This window comes from Nansenia antarctica, assembly GCF_963989245.1.
Source record: "Nansenia antarctica genome assembly, chromosome: 1".
Taxonomy (NCBI): domain Eukaryota; kingdom Metazoa; phylum Chordata; class Actinopteri; order Argentiniformes; family Microstomatidae; genus Nansenia; species Nansenia antarctica.
The window spans coordinates 79,209,461-79,219,460 of NC_137674.1; the positions used below are offsets into that span (position 1 = coordinate 79,209,461).

The following is a 10,000-nucleotide window of genomic DNA, read 5'->3' on the forward strand; positions in this document are numbered from 1 at the left end:
ACTACGTCTCCTAAAGACACCCGCTTTCCCCTCTACTGTGTCCCTAAGAACTTCTACTGCCCCCCTTGTACTGTTTCTCAGTTTCTCCAGTAATATTAAAAAAAAATATATATAATAATAGGGAGAAGGGTTTTCCTTCTATCAGTGGCCCCGGGCCCGAGCTAGAGTACTCTTCCTGCAACGAATAGTGGACTGCTGATTCACATGCTTAGTATTCAAATGTATTGATTGTAAGTCGCTTTGGAATAAGGCGTCTGCTAAATGCCAAAAATGTAAAAATGTAAAAATGTAAAACGCTCTGTGCCTTGTCAGCACATCAGCAGCAGGGGCACTCTAATGGGAGGGCAAGAAGACTGCAGAGAACACATCCGGACCTGAGAGGAAGAGGGGGGGGGGGGGGGAGAAGGAGAGAGAGAGAGAAATAAGGAGAGAGATGGAGAGAGGAACAGAGTGACCTGCATGTGATACGGTGAGGTACAGGTTAGATTTCCCACTGTAAGGGGAGAGGAGACTGACAGAGCTGATGACACAGCATCTCTATGGTCTGCCTGATGTCCCCAGAGGCAGGGAGAGCAGGCCAGGGGACAGGCCAGGGGACAGGCCAGGGAACAGGGAAACCAGGCCAGGGAACAGGCCTTTCCTCATTCCTCCACGGCCTCTCAGCAGCAGCATCCCCAGTGGTCCTCCCACTGTTAGACCCTGGCACCCGGAGAGCCTCGTTGCCCTAGTCATTTGTCACATTTCATCATATGGAAAACATGATATATACTGTATGAATAATAATATCCCATTACCGCTCTTTCTCTCCCTCTCCCCTGTGTCCATCTCTCTCTTTCTCTCTCTCCTCTCCCTCTCCCTCTCTCTCTGTCCCTTTTTCTTTTTCCATTTCTCTCTTCTTGCCTCTCCCTCCCTCCCTCCCTCCGTCTCTCAGATATTCCAAACCAGTGCTCTCCCTCCCCCTGTAATCCCAGAGGTACGGTGCGATGCGAGGACAAACAGGCCAACTTCTTCTGCCACTGCTTCACGGGATGGACGGGAGCCAATTGTGAAAAAGGTATAATCACTACTTCAGACAGCACTGCTACACTCACACACACACACACACACCCTCCAAAAACAGTGCTACACTATACAAAGGCATAATTACATCCCTAGAAAATAGCTGTTCAGTATTTCAAAGGACCATAGAAATCATTGAACTACAGCTCACAATGTTATTTTAGAGAGGCCAAATTGCTTGCTTGAGAGAGAGAACAGCAGAGAGAAAGAGAGAGAGAGAGAGAGAGAGAGAGAGAGAGAGAGAGAGAGAGAGACCGAGGGAGATGTAAGGGAGGGACGGACACAATGTGACAATGTAGGGACACAGAGTCTTTTTTGCATTGTCACTTTGTCGTGTCCAGCAGCGCGTGCTCCAAGCCAGGGTGGGCCCGGTCACGTGAGCCCGCTCTGTGTCTGTGACCTTGGGCAGGGGGACGAAGCCACTGAGCCCTGGCCCATCCCCGGTCACCTTCCTCCTGTGACACACACACACACACACACACACACACACACACACACACACACACACACACACACACAGCCACCACCCAGAAGTGCTGGTCATCCTGCCTGGTTCTGAGCATGCCCACTGTGCTGTCGTAGTTGTTGTTTTTGCTGTTGGGAGGTGTCTGAGAAATGAAATATGCGGGAACTGTGGTCACAGTGCAGGCGTGGGAAGTCACACATCTCTGGCAAACAGTGCATCGGAACGGGCTTAGTCCCAGCCCTCCATGAGAGAGAGAGAGGGGGGAGGGATGGAGAGGTAGAGACAGTGACAGAAAGAGAAGCAGCGATGGAGTAGGACGGAACAGATGAGGTGAGAGAAATAGGGGAGAGAGTAGGCTAAATTAGAGCGGTTGTGAGAGGGACTGATAGAGTGGTGAGGAACCGATTGGATTGAGAGAGTGGAGAGAGAGAGAGAGAGTGTGTGAATGAGAGAGAGAGAGAGAGAGAGAAAGGGGAAAGTTTTCCTCTTGTTCTGATGCCTCACCCTTGCTGCAGGAGCAAGTGACGTTTCCATAGTGACTCATGGCACAGCCGGCTACCTGTCAGGAGAGACTCACACAGCCGGGAGCAGAGGCTTTTCCACTGGCAGCCTGCAAGCCCACCGCAAGCTTACATCAGCCTCCACAACACACACACACACACACACACACACACACACACACACAAGGGCCCATTCACCAGCACCAGTAGTCCAGGCGGAATAAGCAGCATTTTTCAAATCATGAACCAATCACTTAACTTGACGTAACTTCACAGTGCCGTGACTGTATGAAACGCTTCTCGATCACGATCTCGATGTTCTACTTTCCTTCTCCTCTGATTGGCAGATGTTAACGAGTGTAGCAAGAGGAACGGAGGGTGTGACCACGAGTGCAACAACACCATGGGGAGCTACCGCTGCTCCTGTCGCCGTGGTTACACGCTGGTCGGACGCCACGAGTGTAGCGGTGAGAAATGATATGCAAAAAGATGATGTCAGACATGGAAACTATTGTGTGCATGGATTGTTTTTTGTCTTCACGATTTTGATCGTGTGTGTGTGTGTGTGTGTGTGTGTGTGTGTGTGTTTCAGATGTGGACGAGTGTCAGGACCTGACTGTGTGTGGGACTGCGCGGTGTTCTAACCTGGATGGGACCTACGAGTGTGTGTGTGAGACAGGCTACGTTTACGACAACCAGACTAAGAGCTGTCTAGGTGAGTTCACACACTGAATACACGCCTACGATACTACACACACACACACTCACACTCACACACACACACACACACAGGCTCAGCTGGAGGTGATGCAGCTGTGTTATTGGGACAGGAATATTTGAAACACCCGAGGAAACACTGTTGTGTTATTGGGTCACAGGTCAACCTGGGCACTTGTCTAAACAATGACTGACTGAAACCAAACGTTTTAATGGAGAAGATATGGCTTGTCAAAAGCCACAAAACACGGGAAATTCTAAATAACAGTGATAGCTGTTATTGTGCTGTATGTTGGACTACTGTACTTCAAACAACATGTTCACCACTGGGTAGGGTGCTCAGCCCCAGAGCCAGAAAGCTAGCCTGTGATGGTAACATTGTTAGCTAGGGGTAAAATGATACCACACCCAAACCACTTAGTGTTTTACTAAACCTAATGGATTTGACAGATGTATTGATGTGTTTCAAAAATGGATTTCAAATGGATTTGACAGATTTTGGACTTAAATTCTGAAAAATGTAAATACATTTCAGCCTTGTTGAAAATCAATCACACACTCGCTAGTAGGGATAGGAATCGATCAGATGTTATTGATACCGATACGGTTATCGATTCTGCCTATTGATTCGATTCTTTATCGACGTTTTTTTCTCGGTTGACATTTTTCAATCAAAAAACTAAACGGTCTGTTGCCGACTAGTTCCCGGTTTCACCAGCTGCTGTCACAAATGTGTTTGGAAGTGTTTCAGTAATGAACTTGAATGGATTTGAGAGATGCATTTGGCACACACAGTTTATACAGTACCACGCTCACGCAGCTGGTTGAGTCGCCTGCCAAAAGCAGCAAGTCAGCACGCCATCCTTTTATTCACAGACAAAACATGGATTGAAAAACAGCCAGATTACCATCTTATCTGGGCGCCATCCGTCTGTCCTGCCAAGGATCTCACAAGTGTCATTCAGCGTTCGATGTAATGTCAGTAGGAGGCGTAATCCTGATCTCTTATTTGTCAAACAAGTCTTGTTTTTCTGTCTCGTTTTATTTTACCAGATGGATAGAGATAGCAAGGAATCGGGGGGGGGGGGGGGGGGGGGGGTCACAGATCCTCTCCCTCTATAGAAGAACTAACATTTATTCAACGGTACTGACACCTACCTCCTCATGACCTTTTAAGGCCGTAAAGAGAGGGAGAGAGAGAGGGAGGGAGAGGGAGAGAGGTTCTGTTGGCGTCAGAAGTAGAGACATGCTCAAGGACTCTACTCAGAACTGTTGACGGTGATAACGTGCAGAGTTCATGTTTCTGCAGAGGTCATGCTCATGTCGTTTGAAGGCTTGCGGCTTTTTCTCATGTTGGAATGTTCTAGGTTGAGGGATGGCCTCATAAACACACCCTCCTCCCCTCTTCTCATGGTTAACTTCTCTTTTGCTCCTTTCTCCCTCACCCCATTCCTCCCTTTTCTTCTCTGTCTTCTCCCATCTCTCCCATCTCTTCCCCTCCATCTCTCTCTCTCTCTCTCTCCCTCTCTCTCTCTCTCTCTCTCTCTCTCTCTCCCCCCTCCCTCCCTCTCCAGATGTGGATGAGTGTGAGAGCGGTGTTTGTGAGGAGGAGTGTGTGAACACACCGGGAGGTTTCCGCTGTTTCTGTGAAGGTCGGCACGGCAAGAAGCTGGGGAAGGACCTGAGGAGCTGTGAGGTGAAAATTCATACCTTTCAGAATTCATACCTTTCAAATTCATAACTCAGTCACTTCATTAAAAAAAAAAGTAGAAAAGGTTGAAAATAAAGTCTTCGTCTGTCAGCTCATAATCATGAGCCAGACTCTACAGCTGTCATAAGATTTGACCATTATGATAACGTCCCCCCCCCCCCCCCCCCCCCTACATTCTATCTTCCTCTCTCTCTTTCTCGCTCGCTCTCTTTTCACCATCCCTCTTTCTCCCCCTCCTCCCTCTTTCTCTCTCTCTCCATCTCCATCTCTCCAGGCCGTGGCTCCCTGCGTGTCTCTCTCCATGAAGAGGAACTCCCGCTCCCTCTACCTGGGCCGCATGTTCAGCGGGGTACCCGTGGTGAGGCTGCGCTTCCGCAGGAGGGTCCAGACCGGGTGAGAACACACGCCTGACCTCCTCTGACCTTTACTTCTCTTCCTGGAGCCACCTGGCACATCACTGCCAAGTCAATAAGCCCAGGAAGCAGTGTGATGAGTGGCGTCTCTCTGGAGGAACGATTGTATGACTGGATCAATAACTGGATCTGTTGGATTCTGGAGATTGTTATTGAACACATAATAATAATAACTTTATTTGTATAGCACTTTACATCAAAGTGCTTTACAATAGGTAAGCAGCAGTTTAAAACAATTTAAAAGAACTATTTCAATTTAAAAGATTGGATGACACAGATTGGATGACACAGTCATCCAAGGTCAAAACAAGACCATCACTTGGATGATTTAGTCTAGCTGGACCGAATGTTATCATTTCAGTCTTGTCTGAATGTAATAGCAGAAAGTTCGCTGATAACCAGCCCTTTACAGCAGCCAGACAGGTCTTTAATGTTACATACCCCCCTGTACAGTTCCTCTATTGTAAATAATGAACATTAACATTATAATAATCACATTTTTTGTTTTAAAATAAATTAAATCTTTCCTTCTTCTGGCATTGTGACTGCCAATGGCCCCTGGTCCGAGCATACAATGAGTTGTTCTTATGATGACCAATGTGTAGATGATTCACTTACTTTAGACAAATAAGTATCCAAAATGTAAATGTATGATTATATTACACTGGCTTATAGTCTGTCTGTCTGGGTCCCCCCCCCCCCCCCCTGTCTCTCTCTCCCTCCCTCTCTCTCTCTCTCTCTCTCCCTCCCTCCCTCTCTCTCTCTCTCTCTCCCTCCCTCCAGGTTCTCAGCAGAGTTTGACCTGCGTACGTACGACCCCGAGGGCGTCATCTTCTTCGCCGGCGGCCACCTCAACAGCTCTTGGATCGTCCTGGCGATGCACCACGGCAGGCTGGAGCTGCAGCTGAAGTACGGGGCGGTGAGCCGGGTCACCAGCAGCGGACCGCTCGTCAACGACGGGCAGTGGCGCAAGGTCAGAGGTCAATCCGGGGGTCTCAAGGGTCATGCACAAACACGTTTTTATTTTTTATTTTATTTTATTTTATCTCTCCCAGTTCTCCACCTTGTTCCAGAAGTACACGCTGTATTTCAAAGGAAATGGGTCGGTGTACTAATGGGCTCTTATGCCGATCAATTGCATTTGAAATCCATTACGGTGGATAGGTCAACTCTTCAGGGAAAGAAGCAATTACAACCTCACACTATAGCTGTCTTGTTTCTGAGGGGGATGGTTCTGACTGGCTCTGATTGGTCCTCCAGATCTCTGTGGAGGAGCAGGGGCGGAGCCTGGTCATCAAGATTGACAGGGAGGCGGTGATGAAGATCGCCGTGAATGGAGACCTGTTCACCCTGAAGAAAGGCATGCACGAGCTCAACCTCACTGTAGGAGGGGTGCCCTTCAAAGAGGATGGCCTGGTCAACCAGGTGAGGTGTGTGTGTGTGTGTGTGTGTGTGTGTGTGTGTGTGTGTGTGTGTGTGTGTGTGTGTGTGTGCGTGTGCCTGTGCCTGTGCCTGTGCCTGTGCTTGTGTCTGTGTTCTCTGCCACTGCTGTGTTGTAACAGACTGTGTGTGTGTGTGTGTGTGTGTGTGTGTGTGTGTGTGTGTGTGTGTGTGTGTGTGTGTGTGTGGTGTAGGTGAACCCTCGTCTGGACGGCTGTATGAGGGAGTGGCGCTGGCTGACAGGAGAGGACACGTCCATCCTGGAGACCATCCGCTCCAACGACAACATGCAGTGTTTCAGCACCGAGGTGCCTGGTGCATACTACCCTGGCAGCGGGTTCGCTCTCTACAACATCAGCTATGGTGTGTGTGCCTGTGTGTGTATGACCCCCCTGGGGGGTATTTGATCAACAGATTGATAGATTTGCTATCTATTAACGGCTGTTTGGAGTATCCATTCATTTTGGCTGTTGAAGACAGTGAAAGTTGTAATTTTCTGAACTTGTTTATTTTCATGAATACGTTCTTTGGAACTTAAATAAAAAAGTAAATTCATGCTTTGTCACATTGTGAGAAAAAGTTCGGACCTTATGTTTTCCGAAAAAGACACTGGGAACTGTCTTTCGGGATTTTGTTTCCGCCTGTTGGAAATGTTTTAAATACATCTAAATGAATCATTGACATTTAGCCTGCTACGGACCAGGTTCATTCTGAGGTATTAATTACCTTGCTTACTCAGCTAAGAGATTCCTTTAAGCCACATTCAGGAAACGCTCACAAAAATTAGCAAGACTTATCAAAATAAGCCTGGATTTCCATTTAGCGACGTTGATGGATTATGCCCCGGTCTGTATACTTAGCTATGCGTTGTACAGTGTCTGTTTACATCCCTGGCGTGTATGATGAGTTCTTTCTCTCTCTCCACCCCTCCTTCCCTCTCCCCCTCCCTCCATCCAGCTGAGTCCCAGGTGTTGAGTGTCCAGTTGACCCTGCGGCCGGGCTCCCCTGTGGGGGTTCTGTTTGCACTCGTTCATCAGGACAGCGTCCCTCTCTCCATCTCTCTCTCCGACTATCACCACGGGAGGGACGAGTGGCGGGAGGTGAGATCTTAAAGTGTGTGTGTGTGTGTGTGTGTGTGTGTGTGTGTGTGTGTGTTGAATGTAAGAACATGTTGAGCTGACTCTGTCTCTCTGTGTGTGTTGTTGTCTGTAGTTTGTTCTCGTGTCAGTGGGTGACGTCATCATCGCCAGCGCCCCAGCCTTCCTGTGTGACACTGAGAGTCATGTGATCAACTTCACGGTGGCGGGGAACCAGACACTGCTGGAGGTGGACGGCCAGCCGGGCCGGGGCGAAGACAACCCAGAACCTGTAGACCTCCTGCTGCCTTCCAGTACCTTTATAGGAGGGCTCCCTGGTGAGAGACACACACACACACACACACACACACACACACAAATGACTCTCACTCACACACACGCCACTCATTCACTCACTCATACACACACACACACACACACACACACACACACACACACACTATGCCATTGCCTGTTACCACCTCTTCTTCTTGGGTTCGGTGTCATTCATTTCACCTCTGACCTTTGGCCTCTCCCCCCAGACGTCCCGCTGGTGTCCACCCTGGTGTCGGCCTTCTACACGGGCTGCATGGAGGTGACACTGAACGGGCAGGCGCTGGACCTGGACGACGCCTTCCACAAACACAACGACATCCGCTCTCACTCCTGCCCCCTGACGGGCACGCACTTGTGACCGCACCGCCCGCCTCGGTTTGCCTCGGTCCGCCTCGGTCCACCACAGTCCACAAGAAGAACCCCCCAGGGCCTTAACTAACAGAGTACCCCCCACGAACAGACCAGGGAGGTGGGGGGGGTAAGAGGGGGTTGGTATCCGCTAGGCGCAGAGCATTGGGTCTGTCGTAACTAAATCCTTGCACACCGTTGCAGATAGAAATGGATTGTGTCTTATTCAAACGTCCGCTCTATGCATTCCAAGTCTACCTGCAACCTTGCTCAGTATCGTGCCTAGAAACAAGACCTTTCCTAGTTCCTAAACCTAGTTACCAGTACTGTACCCCCCATACCCCACCTCCCTAACGCTACAAGTTACTCACACAGCCCCACCCCTTTCACCCTCAGCCAATTAAACGCTCTGACACTCACTGCCCCATCACTCACAAGCCCTTGTCCCCCTTGTCCCTCACAGTCACCAATGCCACAGTCAAGCACAGGTGACAGGTACACACTTTCAGCCAATCAGGAATGGACATTCAAAGCAGTCACAGAACAAAGGGGAGGGAGGGCGTCTCCGGTGGAGGGAGAGCGAGAGCGCTGCGACGGACCACACGAGCTACTGAGAGACAACGAGTGCGCTGTAATATACTGAATATGTAAATAATACGTGACTGTACAATGCTTTTTAGAGAAGAAAGACAACCCTACCTTAAACTCATTGAGATATTGTATTTCCGCACCATTTCAGTTCATTCTCTGGGAGTTTATTAAAGGATGTCTGGGAACTGTATCTTTTATTCACTACGCCAAAAAGTATGTTCTCTTCCTCTGTTAGTTTTAGAGTTGCTGATGAATGAAGACCGGAATGTAGAGGTTGATGTATTATTTTAATTTTATTTTGTGTCTTCTGTGTTGTATATTATTGAATGTTGCATTGTTTTTTAATTATTATTATTTTCTGACTGTAACTACCAGTACCATACTTTTGACTAAACAGGTGGTTGTATAAAAGACAATGACCTGGAATAAAGTTGTATTTTAAAAAACTGTTTGGTTATTTTCAATGCTGTGTATGAGAACACTCACGAAGAAGGCATTTTCTAAAACTAGTGCTATTTGGCCCACGCTATGACGCAATCTCTGAAGCTCTTGATACATTTACAGGCTGAGGCATGTCTGATACTTTTTGACCCTCTGAAACTAGTCAGATTTTAGCAACATCGTGGTGTCGTTACAGCTAATCACATCAATGCGCTCACTCAAGCCCTGTTTAATCAACATGTACCTAATCGTATCCTCAGGGCTGCAATACAAATAGATGACCACTAGGTAGCACTAGAGACCACACACCTGCCTAGTTTACAGCATATTCATTCGCCATTATGATCTCAACAAATTGTTTTGAGTGTATGTAAAACATTTAATACCAGGACCCCACAATGAAAAAACATTTCAAAACGGTATGGTGTCCCCTCGATTCAATTACAGTTATACAACCAAGCCCTTCTCCTGGTTGTCCAATGATGTCGTTTGATCATAAGATAATAAATACACAGACAGCCCTAATCAAGAGTACAGTAGGCTACAATAAATCTAAGTCTATCAGTTACTGTGGTAACTGTTCAGTAGTATTGCATATATATATATACACATCTCTCTATTCTATACAGTTAAAACACACTCTGAAAGCTGCCCAATAGCTTTAGTCAAAGGATTGCACATGATAACAGGAATACTGGCTGAAGTCAGCCAAGAGTCTGCATGGATAGAGAGAAGCAGACTGTTGATGTCTAGGATACAAATATATGTGTGACATCCCAAATAAAATACTTCAAGGTAATAGATGAGTAATGATGGTAAGCACGTCAATATCTTTTTCTAACAGATATTTAAATAAATAGACACATTAAATACCAAAGTCCCCAGCCGTCGCAGTCACCAAA

General features: G+C 47.6%; 1 protein-coding gene across 1 annotated transcript in view; it reads left to right on the forward strand.

Moving 5' to 3' along the window:
* The window catches only part of gas6 (growth arrest-specific 6), a gene marked incomplete at its 5' end in the record, with an annotated part of 10,156 nt that extends 1,125 nt beyond the window's left edge, over positions 1-9,031 (forward strand). Inside the window, 12 exons of the mRNA XM_080526371.1 lie at positions 562-691; positions 932-1,054; positions 2,373-2,492; positions 2,618-2,740; positions 4,317-4,438; positions 4,728-4,846; positions 5,650-5,839; positions 6,127-6,291; positions 6,501-6,669; positions 7,264-7,406; positions 7,519-7,720; positions 7,925-9,031. Of these exons, the coding sequence (XP_080382497.1) occupies positions 562-691; positions 932-1,054; positions 2,373-2,492; positions 2,618-2,740; positions 4,317-4,438; positions 4,728-4,846; positions 5,650-5,839; positions 6,127-6,291; positions 6,501-6,669; positions 7,264-7,406; positions 7,519-7,720; positions 7,925-8,076 (1,758 nt within the window). The 3' untranslated portion in view covers positions 8,077-9,031. The remainder of the gene's footprint in view (positions 1-561; positions 692-931; positions 1,055-2,372; positions 2,493-2,617; positions 2,741-4,316; positions 4,439-4,727; positions 4,847-5,649; positions 5,840-6,126; positions 6,292-6,500; positions 6,670-7,263; positions 7,407-7,518; positions 7,721-7,924) is intronic.
* Positions 9,032-10,000: the final 969 nt, after the last annotated feature.